Below are 17,755 nucleotides of genomic sequence, written 5' to 3'. Positions count from 1 at the left end.
TATATGTCCACTAATAATTTTTTACCCGATTGTCGTTGGAAAATCGGATTTCAAAGGAAAAAAGTAATGACAAAAATGGTTTGTGCTAAAGCAATATACAGTTCAGAACCAAATGAAAAGAGTATACGTATAATACATGTATTATAACTGAATATGTAGTAGAAAATAAAAGTAACAATGGCCCAACACAAGTATGCAAACCCTCTGTAGCGAACAGTAAAGAAATAGAGAACGGTATAGTTAATTATCTGGCAATACTACACCAAGAAAAGATGAAGAACGTGGTATGATTATTCAAGGACTAGCAGTTGAGTGAGATTGGTTGATGTACTTAGGAATAGTTGGCAATGTGGGCTTAGGCAGCTCAGGCAAATGGGGAAAAGTTGGCAATTCAGGCAGTTGAGGCACTTCAAACTTTGGCAATTCAGGTTTTGGTGGCAATTCAGGGAATTCAGGCTTAGGAAGCTCAGGCAATTCAGGTTTGGGAAGTTCAGGAAGTTCAGGCTTTGAAAGCTCAGGCAATGATGCCTCCAGGAGTTGGCGTGCCTCTACCAGAATTGTCTGGCTGTTCATCAATGACATACTAATCACCATAAGTGGTAAAATGGATGATGGGAAGTGACGATAAGCCATAGCTGTGGAGATGGTTAGCAATGGCTTTGAGAGAAAGCAGAGTTTTCGCTGATCACAAAGAGCAAGGAAGTGTGGTTTGCAATGGATTGCTCTGTGCAATTGATGGGCTTTTATACATGTAGAATGAGGAGAATAGGGAGGAATTTCGAAGGGTTAGTTGGCACTTGGCAGGAAAATTTTGTGTGTTGGTAATTGGTAGTTTATATTGTGCAAAGGCCAAAAAAGCATAGGCACTTGAAGTCCAAAACAAGACAATAGGGACTTGAAATTCCTCCTTCGCTTCGAGAGTGAAGTACATGCCATCATCTGCAACTATGCAAGTTACAGGTGGGACAACATTTGATGAATTAGTTCGGCAAGGAGCTCACGAGATGGGATTGAGCAAGAGCTTGGGGTAGAGTTACAAAGAAACGAACTGTCCTGGGTAACATCAGCATCGATCAGAGGGAAAACTGGAAGGCCAATAAGGGAGTATGGAGGATCTGGACTTGAGCAAGCGTCTGTGATTGTATTCAGAGTTGACAAAGGTGATGTGAAAGCCTTTGGGATTAATCATTTTGCAACTTTGAGCAGAGGAGTTATGTGACCTTGAGCAGAGGATATGAGATGCACACGGCAAGTGCCTCGTTGGTTTTGGGAAGGGGTGGCATACCTCTCACTCTCTTGCAGTTCTCTTACAGCTTCTGTGAGTTACAAGAATAATGAGCTACTGCACTGCAATTATCTTTTGTGTAGTATGAAGTCCTTCTCCGATAGGAGGAATACACCTTAGAGACATTCACTTATGCTTTGTACAATTTAGAAATACACCACTCTCATTATACTCTTCATCTTAATTATATGATTAGCAAAATTAAGCAAATTGACCTTAAGATGATTTTTTTCGTTTTAGTTTTTGTATATCAAGATTAAATCTACTTCTCCGCTTTGATTAAAGAAAAACCATGATGTTGGGACTACGACATTCAATTATACATTAAACTTGATTGTAAATGTAAGTGCATATTTCTGTAACAAATAGAAAAAATTACATGAAGAGATGGTAGAGAACAGTAAATCACCACAGCAGATAATAGTACACCAAGCAAACTGGATGAAGTTTTACCATAACATAAAACATTTTCTAGATGGTAAGTTGATCATCAAGGACTAGTAGTTGAGTGAGATGGGTTGATGCCGCTGGGAATAGTTGGCAATGCGGGCTTAGGCAGCTCAGGAAAATGAAGAAAAGGTGGCAATTCAGGCAGTTTTGGTATTTCAAATTCTGGCAGTTCAGGTTTTGGGAATTCAGGCAGTGGTGGCAACTTAGGCAATTCAGGCTTGGGAAGCTCAGGCAATGTTACCTCCAGGAGTTGCCGGGCTTCAACAAGAATTGTCTGGCTGTTCATCAGTGACAAACTACTGATCACAAAGAGTGGGAAAAACCGTAAGATAAATAATGGGAAGTTATGATTGGCCATGGTTGTGGACATGGCAATGGCTGACAGAGGAGAGTCCTAGGCTTTTAGCAATCACAGGTTGGATTTTTATAGATGTGGGAGGTGGAGAAGGGTGAGTTGGTAGGAAAATCTGTGCGTTGGTAGTTCAACTTCTCACCTATAACGTTGGCTTACACTGGTATAACATATCAGCTTTCAAATATCCCCTTGAAATATGATGAAATCTGATACATCTAGGTTTGACTAGCTCTTCTTCTTCACCAGGGGCCTCCTCAAACCAAATTCAATTTATCGTTCACGTCACACTTTTACTTCACGTCACACTTTTACTTCATGATTTGAACCTAGACCATGTTTGTTTGTACCTAAACCATATTTGTTTCTCGTAAAATAGTTTTTTTGGAATCTATTTTTTAAATTTTTTTATATTTATTTGTTATTAGAAAAATTAGTTAATGAATTCAGTCAAAAAAAAATTTAACTTGATTTCCAAAAAAATATTTTCCTAGAAAATTTAAACGGAAAACATTTTCTACAAGTTGTGAAAATTTTAGAAATATCATATTATTTACTGATTATATCAAATTTGATCCTCAAACTTTTGATTACTATATATTTTTTGTTTTAAATATTTATTTTTCAATTTCATCTCTTAAAATTTAATTTTTATATTAGTTTTGATCCTTATTTTTATAATTGTTTTTTACTTTTTTCTTATCATTTTCTTATTGAAATTTTTAATCTATTAAATTTCGTCCTCATTCTTTTTATTGTTACTTATTTTATTTGAAATAATTTATTAAATATTAATTATTATTATTATTTTAATTTTTTTTATCTTTCATTTTTATTTTATTTTTTAGATTTGATTTCTATTATTTTGATTATTATTTATTTTATTTGAGATAATTTATGAAATTATATTTTTTTCAATGTCATCCTCATTTAACTTTTTAATTTGTAAGATTTATTTCTCATTATTTTAATAAACTTGAAAAAATAAAACATTAATAAGTTATTTTCCAACTCATTTTCCATTACATAACCAAACACTGAAAAGTATTTTTCAATTTATTTTTGATTACATTACCAAACATCAAAAAATAATTTACTTTTTTAAAATTTACTTTCCTGAAATTTATTTTTCAAAAAAATAAAAACTTTACAGTAATCAAAGGAGGCATAGAATATTTAGATTCTCATGCTAGGCTAGTGAAATAGGCTTCATGAAGACTTGGACTCATAGAGTATGAAATAGGATTGTACAAATAGAACTTTCTAATATAATAATAAAAAAAGATCTCATTAAAAAAATATTCAATGGTATCTAATAAAATTATTGAAAATGTCACTTAGTTTTCCTGTTTTTTTCACTTTAATTCTGTATCTTGAATCATTCAGGAATCTTGAATCATTCAGGGAAAAAAAAAAAAAAACTATTGAAATCTATACAGTGATTTGTACGTGCATGTGCAGTACATTGAGCATAGCAAACCGTCACGTGAATTAGTTTTTCTATAATATACACTCACAAGTCTACTTTGCCCTAATGCTTTTGAGAAACCAGCAACTTCCGCAGTAAGTTTACATCTACAGGTATGAACGAATTTAAGTCAAACTAATTACCTTCAGCTCTTACTTATCCATGCAATCAGACACGAAGAAAACTATTATGCCAAATATCATCCATCAGAATCTGGGATTTGGAAGCATTTCTGCATTATGAACTACGAAGGTTAGAGTTATACAACAGCACATTACAAATTATGACATCAAATTGGATTATAATACAACCACACATATAACATAGTAGTTGTTCCCTGGAATTCGAGGAATAACATTATTTTTCTGTCTGTCTGTCTGTCTTCACAGCATATAAACAAAGCACTAAGAAGACTAAACAACAACAACAACATATAGATAAATCAGTAGCAGCAAAATTCAGAACCAAAATGCTCGGTCTTTTACTGCAACTCTCCCACCTTTGTCCTTCAGACTGCTTTCCTTGTAATCCAGAGTCCATTTCTCAAATGCACAGTCGACGAAGTCATAATAGCCACCGTGAATAGCAAGTTCCCCATTCCTCACTTTTTCTTCCACCCATGGATAAGTGAGGAGGTTTGCCAATGAACAGTTGACTGATTCCTGTAGAAACAATGTCAGGAACAAATCATCCGGCATGACCATGGTTTAAGTTTTGTAAGCCACCTCTTATCAAATTATATTCTTGTCTACCCGCAAAACCTATTATTCATTAAGAAGAAATTTCATGTGGGCATCAAGGCCCAAAACTTTCAATATTAAACGGGAATAGAAATGGGATTGGAGAAAAAACAGTTGCCTTTGCAAAGTAGGGCTGTCCCCTTCGCAAGTTCATAGAGGGGTACACACAGGGAAGATTGCCAGAGTTGTGATAAAGCAAAACAGTAAAAAGGATCAATCTAGACCCAATCCAGTAGCAAACATGCAGGTATTAAACTTCTCGTTCCATTTCTCAGATATTGGCCACAAATTTCAAAAGCATCAAGTTGGTCACCATCAACTATTTAATGAAAGAAAGAACTGGATAAAAACAAATTAACAGAAAACGGAAAATGCTTAGAGCAAGCAAAACATGTATCAAAACTACAAACTTCAAGCTCAGAACTGAAGGAAAATGCTCAAGCATAAAAGAAAAATCTTACGAAAAGGGGTTTGTTCTCAAGCCTTAGAGAGAGAGAAAAAAACTAGATATGCAGACAAGCACGCTGGGTAAAGCAGGAACCATAGCCTTATAAATTCAGTAAAGCTTAATCACCTTTTCACAATGTTTGCACTGCTGGTCAAAGTTCAGAAGTTTCGTGGCTGCCTTAGTTCTTACTCTTGCATTCATCCCCACAGAAACCCAACTTCCAATGAGGCTACTGAAGATAGAAAATTGTAGAAAAGCTAAAATAGAGGGATAAACATAAATCCACACCTTTAACAAATATGCTATCTGATGATTGCAAGAAACGACTAGATTTCAAAGCATATGTTATCTTGACTGGACCTTGTTTCTACGTCATCATGCATACTCATTAGAGCGCGAATGCCTCCGCATTGACTGTGACCAATTACTAAAATGTTTTCAACCTGCAAAAGGAATTATTTATGATTTGTCAAATAAAGATAAATATGATCTAGGAGACTTCAAAAGTAACCAGTTTCCATACTGTTGCATATTCTAAAGCTGGACATAGAGCACTTCTGGCTCTAGATATAAAACTTCCCAGATGCTAATGCCCTTACTGTCCATGATTAAATGGGTAATATGAGTCATCAGCTTTACTTTATAGCCTGGTGTCCTACTTAAAATTCAGTTTTGACAATATGCACATATACTTTGTATAACTCCGTTGTATAAACCCATGACTTCAAGGGAATGCGAGAAAAGAAAGAAGCCTAGAGTTGTAGGCGTGTATAACTTACTTTCAGAGAATTTACAGCAAACTCTAAGCCTGCATTTGTTTCAGATGGTCCATTCTGCATAAATAGAACCAATATCAAACAAAAAAGAACAGATGCTGGTAAACATATTTAGTAAAACTATTGTTTTGTAAGTGTTCACTCCAAGGCATCAATGCTTCAAATAAAACAGACATGATGATAGGACATATTAGATGCAAAGTATCATATACCTCATAGGGTGGCACCATGTTTGCAACATTACGAATGACAAAAGCTTCACCAGGCTGGAATCCTAAGATGGACGAAGGGCAAACCCTTGAGTCTGCACAAGCAATCACCATAAACTGCACTTGGATTTGTTAGTTGAAGTGTAATAATATTTTTCTGACATTCAGCATCAAAATCACAGTAAAAGCCAAACAAGATGCTAAGATGCATCCAGAATATGTACAACATACTTCAAAAAAATAAGAAAACGCTATTACCTTTGGTGCTTGACCTTTGGCAAGCTTTTCGTAGAGTTCCAAGTTTTGCCTGCTCAAATTTTACCTCACATTAGAGGACAAGATAAGTTTCCATCAAAGAAAAATCACATCAGGCCAAAGCTCTTCTCTCCTTACATGTATTTATGCTTTTTGAAGCTCAGGAACCGTTGTTTCATCTCATCAAATAAATCAGAACCATGTTCGATTCTTTCCATGCGCTCAGATTTGTCACTTTTAAGTTCCTTAGTCAGTCCAGGAGGCTCCCTGGAAGCCTGTAATCTCAAATCTGAATTTGTCCTGAAATCGTTGAAGAAAGCCAATTTAGTAGAATATGCAAATATGCAACAAACTAATGAATTAGATGGCAAAAAACTTGTATTAAATCAAAGACAGGCTTATCTTTCTTTCTTAAGCTCAATACCAAAGGTTGCTGGTTGTAGTCATTGTCTTATACTATACAATCTCTCCTATAAATAAAGTAGATGATTAAAAAGACTTAGATGTTTATAGAAAAAAAAATCATCAGAAAATCACCAGGCAGTAATATCCTCAACATCACCGGATAAATCATCAGCAGGGGAAAAGTCCTCAGTATTTTAACCAAGGGATGGCAGAGTAAATGAAAATTGATGAAACAATATATGTTTTTTAACTCAAGAAAAATGTAGACAGATAAAAATAATAATGAGGCAAGTTATGTCCTTGCACTATACTATACATTTTTGAAGTACAGAAAGAATAATTCTTTGTATAAAACAACCACATGCATCGACCTGCAACTTTAACTGGTCATTTTGAAGATCCCTGTAAAGTCTGCTAGTGTCAGATCCCAGATATTCTATGATTAAATTATGAATACAAAGTCATATCAAGATTGATTTTGAAATCAATTCAGCTCAATAAATCAAAAACAAAATAGTTCAAGATAAACCTCTGGTTAAAATAACAGTACAACATTAAAATCAAAATTTGAGTTAATTATTGATTTAGCTACAGAAATTAAACAACAATAAGAAAATGAAATAAAACAGTAACTTTTGACAACAAGAGAAGGAAAATCAATACAAAACCAAGGCACTCACAACAACTTACTTCAAATTATTCCACAATCTCAAATGGGTCTGCTCAACTCCTCCTAAATTAGCCTTAGAACCAAAGACCTGCAACAAGAAAAGCAATAAACAGATAAACCAACAAAAAGAAACTACATAAATATAACATCTTTATATCCATACACAGAGAGAAAGACGAAAAGTTTACATTTTGGGTTCCCAAGACTGAAGCTTTAGAGGGATCCAATGAAGGGTTGGAAGCATGAAATGAAGGGGAATTGGATAAGGAGTGTTTTGAAAGAGAGAAAGGTGGTGATGGGACAGCCATTGGAGAGACAAATAAAGGTAAAGTTTGTGTCTTTGGATGGATAGAAATGAGGAGAATTCATAGACATAGGAGAGATGTAATTAATTGATTAAAAAAACCCGGAGAGAGGAGGAGGAGGATGTGGTGGGCTGGTGGGTTAAAGTGTTAGTGAAAGAACAAGAAAGAAACACCTGTTTTTGTCTCAAAGAAAGACGGAGAAAACTATGTAAAGAGGTCAAACAACGTGGGTGTGTGTGTTCATGAAGATGCCAGCTAAACAACCCTGCTCTGATGGGTACATGGTGGTGTAAAGGATCAAAGGGGATAAAAAAGGCAAAGCAAAAGGAATGGCTTTCTTTATATTCTTAAGCCTTTTCCACTTTCATTTGTTAATTTTTTTTTTTTTTTGGTGTCGATTTCACATTTTCAATGTAAATTTAGTTTTTCCATATTTACAAACAATATAAGAAGTTAAGAACAGGTTCTCATTTAAAACAAAACAAAAAATAGTATTTTGTTATCAGTATATTGGTTTTTTTTTCATTTTCAACGTTTTACCAGAGGGTATATCTAGGTCAAGGATCTTAGAAGAGTTGTTGATTCCAACTATATGTGAATAAGACAAAAAAATAATAATAATAATAAACTAAAGTACTCTCAGTATATTACAGTCAAGGGAAGTTCATGTCTTCTTCTTTTTAACCCTCAACTTTTTTTATTTAATTTTTTTAATATTTATTTTATATTGATTTTATTTAGGATTTGATTTGGTAATTTATTTTAGCTGTGTTGATATGAGAATTTTTTAATATTAGAGAATTTTTTTATGCTTATTGATGCTTGATTTTATAAAATAAAATAAAAATTTACTAATTTAAAATAATTAAATATTAAAAGACCAAAATTAAAATTAAAACAAAATGGGATTACGGTGAATAAGTTGGTGTAGTCAATACACGTGCTAACAGGTGAGAGGCATTTATGATGTTCAAGCAGCGCATGAGAAGTTATCCAGTGGCCAAACAGCAACTTCCATAACAGCATTGAAGCTTCATGCACGCACTCTTCTTAGTAGTTTGACACAAGTCGTTGGATGGGCAACAATTGGGCTCCAATGATCTTTTTCTTTTTTTTTATCCTCTCATCGAGGATCGCATTGGCCTACCAAAATTTAAATATGTCAAGTCATTTTTTTATTAAATTAGATTTTTATTTTTTTAATTGTTATTTATTTTGTTATGAATCCTTTTTTATTGATTTTTTTATTTCATCCCTTACCATATGATTTCATTTAATTTTTATATCAAATTTAGTCCTTATTCTTTTTATTTATATTTTTTATTATATTTTTTTTTTCAATTTTATCCCTAGGCATTTAGTTTTATTTTATATTTATGTCAAATTTCCCCTCATTTTTTTTATTGATATTTACTTTTTTATTCTTTTTTGATTGAATTTTTTTTTATCCCTCAGTATTTTGTTGATTGAGAATTTGACTTCATAATTTTTTGAGTTTGCCTTATAAGGGGTTGGTCTCAACTTCATGACTCGAGTGATGGATTTCAAAGATTAGCCTGAGTTAACTTTTTTCTTCTTTTTTTTAAAATTGATTAATTTTTCAATTTTATCCTGCAATATTAGTAATTGTTTTTCACTTTTTTTCAATGCAATTATCTAAATCTCATGCCCAAGGTCATGGGCTAAGCGAGTTAACTTGAGTCTTTTTTCTTGTTGCTTTTTCTTAGATTTTTTTCCAGTTTTGACTTTCAAAAATGAGCTATCTAAGATTTAAGTTTCGTTATTTTATTCAATTTTTTTTCTATGAGGTTATCATAATCTCATGACTCAAATCGTGTATAATGGTAAATTGACTCGGGTGAACTCGAGTTAGTTTTTATGCTCTTTTTTAAATTGATTTTTTTTCCAATTACATCCGTCAACATTTTATTTTAGAGAATTGAGATGTTTTTTCTTTTTATTTTCAATGAGGTTGTCACATTTTCATTTAATTTAATTTTATTATCAAATAAAAATATGAAGACCTTTTAAAAATATTGAAAAGATAATATTAGCCTGTGTTTATTTTTAAAATTTATCATTGTACATTTTTTTTAGTTTAGTTTAGTTTATTTGTTCTCGTTACCTACTTTTTTAATTATATTATTAAATTAATCACACTTACACCTATTGAACTAAGTAAGTCAATGACTTAAATCTTAAATGTTTTTCGCTTTATTAAAGCACTAGTATAATCTTAATTTTTTTATAAAAATAATTCGGTTAACAACGTAATACGATCATCAATTTAGTTGATGATAAATCTGACCGACTAATCATCACATCTCTTCTCTGATAATGGTGGTTATTAAAATGTTAATATTTAAATTGCAAACTATGATTTTGATCATTTACGAGATTTTTACTTTTTTATGCCTTGTTAACATTTATAGTACGTTAAAGATATCAGGGCACCCAGAAAATGACTAAAAATTGGTTGAGAAAGTTAAAAAATGCAAAGATTGAAATTTGACAGCATATTTTTCATTGAAGAAGGTCTTATTGATAAAGAAAATTTAATTTTGAGGAAGAAAAGTCCAAAAGGTTTTCTTCCGACAATGTTTTTGATTTTTTTGTATTTTTTTTGTGGGGACCCAAAAATAAGTAACAATAACCGTGAAGGAGGAAGTAATACACATTGAACACAGTCTTAAAATGTGGTGTGGGCCATTTGAAGGCGCCGCATGCACCACTAAAAGGGCGCGGACACCTCCCACACGTGCTGCTTTTCTCTTTTTAAAAAAAAAATCAATTTATGCAAATATCAAATTGTCCCTAAACCCACACAATATTAAAAAAAACATAATAAAAAGATCAAAAAAACTCTAAATCTTAGTTGTAGATTATTTTTCACAACCCGACCCAACCTGCCAAATAATGTCCGCTTTAGGCCTTACCGCCCTCATGGATTTGTTCTTGATGACCATGTATAGCCTTAAAACGCGTCTGACAAGTCAACAACTAACACTACTAATAAGATCAACTACTAAATCCTCACCCGCCAATGTGGAATATTACAATCCACCCCCCTCAAGGAGCCCAATGACCTCATCGGCACAACCGGACAACCAGTGAGGCTGACTCTGATACCAAATGTCATAGCCCGACCCAACCTGCCAGATATTGTTCGCTTTGGGTCTTACCGCCCTCACGGATTTGTTCTTGACAACCATGCATGGCCTCAAAACGCGTCTGACAAGTCAACAACCAGCACCACTAATAAGGTCAGTTACCAAATCCTCACTCGTCGATGTAGGATATTACATCATTTGACTTAAAAGGCACTTTAGTAAATACATTATGCCCAAAAGAATATAAAATTGAATACGTTTATGCCTTTATAATTAAGGAATTTCAAGTTTTTAGGGTATTTTAGACATTATACTATGCAGATAAAAAAGTTAAAAGACTCATTTACTCCAATTCAATCATGTAATAGCAAATGTGTCACGTGAAAAATATAATATTACCCTTAAATGCATGCTATAGAACTTAAATTATAAATGGCAAAATGATAACTTCACTATAGAAATCCACAGTGAAATGTGAGTGTGTGTACAATGAAACACCGAGTTCTTTTAGGTTGTGTTACAAGGTTGGTGCCCACACTACGTTGCGAGTCCTTATTATTTTTCCAATTAAAAATTTAGACGTCATTAGGATGTTTTAAAAAATAAGAGAAATCCAATAACTCGGGTTACAGTTCTAACCAACTAAATAAGCTTACTTTATTTGAATCACATGGGAAAAAAAAGACAATGATAACAAACATAAATATATATATATATATATATATATATATATACATATATATATATATATATATATATATAAACCGATCAATGAGGACAAAAATAAATAAAAAAATAATACACTATCAACTTAGATTAAAATGTGAAATTAAAAACAATAAAACTCTTATAAAAGAGTTAAGGAAAAAAAAAGAAATAATAAGAATAAGGATCAAATTGAAAACACCAATACATGATTAAAAAAACTTGAACATGTAGAATTTCTAAACATCTTTTTTTACATAAAAAATCATAAATGTAAATCAAAAAACTTATGCACACTTCCAACTAAATAAATCACGAACCATTGTGTAAATAAATGAAAAAAAAACATAATTAATGACAAATAAAAACATAATTAGAAAAATCAAGAGATCAATATAAATCAAAATATTTAATATCACAACACAGGTCATTTACCTCGTTGTGTTTAATTAATTTGTTTATGAAAATCAATTTGTAATAGAGTTTGACACACACGTAATATTTATTGAATAAAACAAAAGAATAAGAAAAATATTATGCAATGTTGAACATATTAAAAATATTATCAAAAATAAACATTTAATCTATATAAAATATACAAAACAATTATAGATGAATTATACTAACCTATGAAAAAATTAAACATACTCAAAATAATTAAAAAATAATCGATATTCAACCAAGGCTAAAAAAACCCAAAAAAATCATAGAGAATGAATATTAATTAAAACTTAAATTTAAGAATTATTTTAAAATACATGTATAAAAAAGTCATTAATATAAAAAAATAATTTTTTTTAAAAAACAAATAGGTCAGACGTTGCTTGGCCTGGGAAGCCAGGCTTAGCGCCTGACCCAATCAAGAAGAAATCAGGTATGTCGCAGCAGACAACACGTCATTTAGAAATCCCAGAATCTGGCCATTGGTGTGACAAAAAAAAAGTTTCTTTTTTACCCAAAAACTACTTTTGACCCACCTCCTTCTTTTTTTACATAAAACACCTAGAAAATACTTTAGAAACCTTATTAAACTAATTCATGGCCTCTAAAAACGCAATAAGAACAATCCAAAACCCGAAATCAACTTGAAACTAAGAGTCTTCTCAAGCCCATATCTATTTTTAGGATAAAAAAAACACCCAATATTAACTCTCCTCATCATGTGGAACTTTTTGACATAAAAATCAACTGTTTTTTTTGTCAAAATCTTCCACAACGATAACTTTTTCTCTCTAAACTGAAATTCGGTGACCCCCTCTGTCTCCTCCACCCAAAAAAGAACTAAAAATAAAAAAATAAATTTGATACCAAAATATATATATTTAAAAATTATAGGGACCGATTACCAATAACTTAAAAAGATAAGGGACTAAAATGAACTTTTCAAATAAATTACATGCATACCATTTATTTTACCTATTTTTATCACGTTAATCCTTTATCTTTTAATTCAACCCTTATCCTTAAAAAAAAAAAATTATGTAATTAAGCTCTAATTTAAGTTAAAAAAGGCTCGGTTGTAAAAAAAAAACACCAATAATCAAATTAAAAAATAAAAATTCACTGCAAGGTTTAGTTTTTGTTAATAATATAATATACAGGCAGGCTTTAGGCCTTTTGTAGGGAGTATATGTGAAGACCCATTGGTTCTCCCCTGCTCATGGGCTACCAATGCCTGTATGTATCCTATTAGTATGTATACTCCTTTCAAATAGCAATGATTTGTACTGCCAAACAGAACCTTAGTTGGATTTTTCTAAAATGGAAATTGTAATAAACCCTTCTGTCCGTCACCCACCAAAGCGTCCCAACTCAGCTGTCCTTCATTTCCAGCCTCTTCTTTCCTTTTTTACCCCCCAAAGAAGCCTCCTCCCTGCCATTAACAGTATCAAAACCAGTCCTTCTTTCTTCTCCCACATGACAAAACAGTCCTTCCATTTCTCAACATAAGCTCCCAATTTTAATGACCATAACACCCTCGATTAATTTCCAGGACTGTCTCCGTGCCGGACCACGTATCTAATGACCAGAATACCCCTCATTAAAATCCCCATAAACAAACAAAAACACCGATCTCCCTCCTAAAATGGCCAAAACACCCTCAACATCACACGCTCCCCATCTCCAGCACAAAAACACAACACTAGGAGACCAGGTTACAGAATGACCAAAAGAACCCCTCCTCAAGTCCCTTAAAGCAGACAGTTTACGTAGTTCTTTGAAACCACCCGTCCATTTTCGTCCAGACAATATATCCACTCCCCAATTTTCTCTCCTCCCTCTCTCCCCCTTGCCCTTTAAAAAAAAAGACCAATAAAATTTTGAGAGAGAGAGAGAATAATTTTAGAGAGATAAACAGAAAGAAATGGACGGTAGCAGCAGCGGAGGCGGAAACGGTTACAGAGTAGAAGCAGAGCGGTGGTTAACTATATCAGAGAAACTCTTAGCAGCACGTGACTTGCACGGGGCTAAGAGCTTCGCGATCCGAGCCCGAGAATCCGACCCGAGACTCTACGAATTCTCCGATCAAATCATCGCCGTTGCCGACACTCTCCTCGCCGGAGAGTTACGCGTCGAGAACAATCACCACTATGATTACTATATGATTCTCCAACTCGGTCGCTTGACCCAGGATCTCGAACTCATTGCGGATCAGTATCGGAAGCTCGCCTTGTTGCTCAACCCGACGAGGAACCGGCTGCTCTTCGCTGATCAGGCGTTCAAGCTTGTGTCGGAGGCCTGGCTCGTGCTTTCGAATCCTGCTAAGAAGGCAATGTATGATCATGAGTTGCAACTGAGTCAGCTCGGTCTTCTCGTGACTCAGCAACCGCCACCTCCACCATTTCAACAGCAACCGCCGTCTAATCCTGAGCCGATTCGGCCTGTTCCGCAGTTCAGTATGCCATGGATGCCTGAGTCGTCAATTCGGTTCCCCTCTCAGACCAAACCCGCCGAGTCACCTCGTTCACAGACTCAGCAGAGAAATCCCGAGCCAACTTGGCGACAGCCTCAGCAGAAACCAATCGAACCGCCTAAGCAGCCTACCCCGCTGAAGGCCGCCACTGAGCTAAATAAGCAGCCAACCCCGTCTAAGGCTCCCATTGAGCCAACTCGGCAGCCTACCCCGCTGAAGGCCGCCACTGAGCTAAATAAGCTGTCAACCCCGTCTAAGGCTCCCAGTGAGCCTACGCCGCTGAAGTCTTCCACTGAGCCAAATAAGCAGTCAACTCTGTCTAAGATTCCCACTGAGCCAACTCGGCCAGAGGTTGTGATTGGGTTATCTCGATCAGCGCCAAAACCGAGTGCCACTGATTCGAGGCAAGCGATGAAGCACACAACCACCTTCACCGCTGCTGCTGCAACTGGGACAAAGCATGCGAATGCGAGTGAGCCAGAGTTATCGAGTTTTTGGACTGCGTGTCCTTATTGTTATATACTTTACGAGTATCCTAAAGCTTATGAGGAGTGTATTCTAAGGTGTCAAAGTTGTAGAAGGGCATTTCATGCTGTCATGGTACCAGCACCACCGGTGACTGATAAAGATACATACTTTTGCTGCTGGGGTTTTGTTCCGTTGGGGTTTTCAGGTAATAATGAGAAAGGAGGTAATGAGTTTGGTAGTAATTGGTCTCCGTTTTCTGCAATGTTTTCCGCTCCTTTCCCAGCTGGTGGTGCTGTTGGTAGTGGTGGTCAAATGTATAATAAACTGAAGCAAAAGGTGATTTATAAAGATGATGTGTATATAGATATCTCTGACACAAGTGAAGATGAGTCTGATTCTGGTGATGAGTGGGGTGTAAAAAAGAGAAAGAAAGCAAAAAATGCAAAGGGGAAAGGAACTCCGAATAAACATGCGAAAAAATCACAAAATGAAAGATTGAAGAAGGGGGTAGGAGCAGGGGCTGGAACAGAAAATATTCAAAATGAGGACGGTGATGGTGGGGGTAGTGTGCCAGAGGAGGTGGTGGAAAAGGGGGAAGGGAGTTGTGGCAAAAGGAAGGCAGCAAAAGATTTGGGAAAGTTGGATTTGAATGTGATGTTTAGTAATGAGGTGGATGAGGCTGCACCTGGACCAAGTCAAAGGAATGGGCCTGGGCATGGGGAGGAGGATAATATTGAAGGGATTGGGTTTTTTGAGGGTCTTGATGAGTTTTTAAGTACCTTGCCCATACTTTCGGTTGTAGGGGATGATAAGGTGAAGGCTACTTAGCGATGTAAGGCACTTCCTTTTTGTTGTTACTTTGTTATCGTAGCAGTTTGCTGTAATGTTGTAGTATAATCATGTAGAGTTATTGGCATTTTGTCTGCACAACTGCCTCGTAGTTGAAATCTAATCTTTATTTTGCAGGCATTTTGGCTTTTGGGCATTTTGTTTGCAGAATTGCCTAGTAGTTGATATCTAATTTTATCTTGGTTGATTTAGTTACTCCTTAACTATCTGGAATGGTTTGTTTCTTCTGTTTGGACTTTGATGTTGGTGAGTGTTTGGTTTCAAGTAGCAGCGCAAAATTCAGTTCAGTGAATGACTGAGAGGTTTGTCATGACTGAAACTTGGATAGTCTCTTATCTATTGCATGAATTCTTTTGCATATGTCCCTGAAGTTTTGTCTTGTGGTGATTTGCTACACTTTTATTTCTTTGTTTCCATTGAGCTTCGTGAATAAGTTTGCTTGCACTTCCTTATGTTGTTTTGTTCCTCCAATTGATTGATTGCTTTTTCCAGATTTCCATGGTTACCCTTCCCGATAGTTGCGTGATGAACTAAAGGAAGTGAGTAGATGAGATATGGTGGTCTTTAGTGTCCGCTTTTACTTGAATTTACTACCTTCTGTTTTCATGCTCTGTTTTAGTGGTAGATTTTAAATGGAAGGTAGAAACTTAAATGATAAGATATAGAGTTCAGGTTTCCATGAAATTTAAGAGAGAGAGGTTTTCACAGCTGCAACTTACTGTGCTCCTGTGTACTATAAATTTGGAAGTATGTTAGAACTTCTTAGTTGAAATAGTGCCTTTAGGGAAACTAATCTACTTGTTTCACGCTTTCAAGGTACCCCAGCGAAGCACATTCTAGGACTTGAATAGAAATAGCACTTTTATGGGAGATGATCTCATGTCATGCTATCAAGTCTGGTAAGTTGATTAGCAAAAATTGACTAATAAAAAAAAATGAAAAGCCAAGTCATGTAGTTTAAAGACCAACAGTGTATCAAAGACAACAAACTCTGGAGTGCTACTTGTTGCATGTAATTGCAAGCTACAGCGTCTTTAAGCAATGGAATGCTGAACTTTTTGGAGCTGCTAATCGGATGGGGAGCTTTTTTGCCTGAATGCAGGGCCTGTAGAGATAGACTGCACTGCAGCAGCTGAGCGTTCCAGTTGCTAATTGCAGAGCCCTCACCCGTGTTCATATCAGCCCTGTTAACTGAAGACCTAATATGCATAGGATTTTCATAACTAGCAAGTTTGTTAGACATTTCAGAACTAGGAAATTTCATTATAAAATGGAGTAAAGGTGGTTGATTTTTCAGGATTTCTTTCGAAGTTGCTAAATGATTTCCATGTTGAAAAGCATGTGAAGTCGCTAAACTGATTGAAGGGCGTAAAATACAGTTTTGAGTTACTCCTCAATTTTTAATCCTGGTGCTGCAATAACAGATGCATGCAATCCGCAACCCTATTAACTTATCCCAGGCCAGAAACCTTGCATTACCTTTGTGTTAGGCTTCTACTCTTTCTCATGGATTTACCGAGTTGTTGACAGCTACGCTTTTGTGTACCTGGTGAAGTGTTGCATTTTGTTATAGTCTTCCTGCATTTTTATCCTTGCTGCTTGATCAATTTTGAATTAAAATCGTGCCCAGGAGCTTGATCTTCATTCTGAAAGGCATGTAGGTTGACCAGCTCCTCAGCAGTGTATGATGATGCTCAAGGAATATTTTGTGAGATGATGGAAATGAGTTTATAAGTGATGTAGCCCCCTGCAGCCCTTTTTCGTGAGAAGTGGCCGTGGACTCATTTGGGCTATCCAGGTATCATCTGCTGCTCTCACTCCCAGACATGAGGTTTCCCTGTGAAGACAGTGCACGTGCAATTCATAAACGCACGACCGAATAAGCTTTATTGTCCATTGATGACAGTTAACTTCTCCAAAATATAGTTTCTGTGCCATTAATCCACCTTTTAGTTTCCCTAAGATGCATCTTCTTCCTCTGCTGAGTATCAATTAGTCTTATCCTTCCCTTGTTGTGATTGCTCAAACATCCTTACCCTCATTTTGTTTAGTGCTACTCATCAAGCAGCTGGGTTTACGTTTTGCCACTGACAGAACTTAATATACACATTGCTCTCTGTGTATGCTGCTACATCATTGCATGGTAGACCATAGCGTTCATTTTCAAAGTTTTGCATGCCTGCACATGATCTGATCAATATATTAGCAGACCATGCAGAGTAGTGACAATGGCTCCTCCCATCCCCCGACTTCTCGTGTGTGAGGAACGATGCAGCCTGTGATTGGTAAGATTCCCTCCCCACCTTGGTACAAGGTAACAACAACATTTTTCTCATGTCCAGTTGC

The 17,755-nt window shown here is 35.2% G+C and overlaps 3 protein-coding genes across 10 annotated transcripts; 1 reads left to right on the top strand and 2 right to left on the bottom strand.

The window, feature by feature from the left end:
* Positions 1 to 294: 294 nt before the first annotated feature.
* LOC133671490 (protein PELPK1-like) lies at positions 295 to 2,093 on the bottom strand. The gene is made up of 5 exons (XM_062092256.1): positions 1,784 to 2,093; positions 1,221 to 1,316; positions 1,050 to 1,133; positions 851 to 945; positions 295 to 681 (listed from the first exon to the last, which is right to left on the bottom strand). Exons 1-5 carry the CDS (start codon positions 2,091 to 2,093, stop codon positions 295 to 297), a joined length of 972 nt encoding a protein of 323 aa, XP_061948240.1.
* Positions 2,094 to 3,774: 1,681 nt separating this feature from the next.
* On the bottom strand, positions 3,775 to 7,649 carry LOC133671388 (beta carbonic anhydrase 5, chloroplastic-like). The gene is made up of 9 exons (XM_062092149.1): positions 7,247 to 7,649; positions 7,079 to 7,146; positions 6,122 to 6,283; positions 5,987 to 6,035; positions 5,732 to 5,845; positions 5,523 to 5,576; positions 5,104 to 5,186; positions 4,870 to 4,975; positions 3,775 to 4,217 (listed from the first exon to the last, which is right to left on the bottom strand). The coding sequence occupies exons 1-9, from the start codon at positions 7,364 to 7,366 to the stop codon at positions 4,014 to 4,016; spliced, it is 960 nt and encodes a 319-aa protein (XP_061948133.1). The 5' UTR covers positions 7,367 to 7,649; the 3' UTR covers positions 3,775 to 4,013.
* A 5,763-nt stretch (positions 7,650 to 13,412) lies between these two features.
* On the top strand, positions 13,413 to 17,540 carry LOC133671267 (uncharacterized). 8 transcript variants are annotated; one of them, XR_009834236.1, is made up of 4 exons: positions 13,413 to 15,392; positions 15,902 to 15,948; positions 16,512 to 16,595; positions 17,071 to 17,540. XR_009834236.1 is itself a non-coding variant. In XM_062091988.1 (2 exons), exon 1 carries the CDS (start codon positions 13,544 to 13,546, stop codon positions 15,386 to 15,388), a length of 1,845 nt encoding a protein of 614 aa, XP_061947972.1. In that variant the 5' UTR covers positions 13,413 to 13,543; the 3' UTR covers positions 15,389 to 15,392; positions 17,071 to 17,540. The 8 variants fall into 8 exon arrangements, 4 of the variants coding, with proteins under 4 accessions (XP_061947972.1, XP_061947970.1, XP_061947973.1 ...); XR_009834235.1 differs by lacking the exon at positions 15,902 to 15,948; XR_009834237.1 differs by lacking the exons at positions 15,902 to 15,948; positions 16,512 to 16,595 and adding an exon at positions 16,226 to 16,308.
* Positions 17,541 to 17,755: the final 215 nt, after the last annotated feature.

Source organism: Populus nigra, chromosome 13 (assembly GCF_951802175.1).
Source record: "Populus nigra chromosome 13, ddPopNigr1.1, whole genome shotgun sequence".
NCBI classification, from domain to species: Eukaryota; Viridiplantae; Streptophyta; class Magnoliopsida; order Malpighiales; family Salicaceae; genus Populus; species Populus nigra.
Note: the sequence above shows the minus strand (reverse complement) of the source record. Positions and strands in the feature narration are given on the sequence as shown.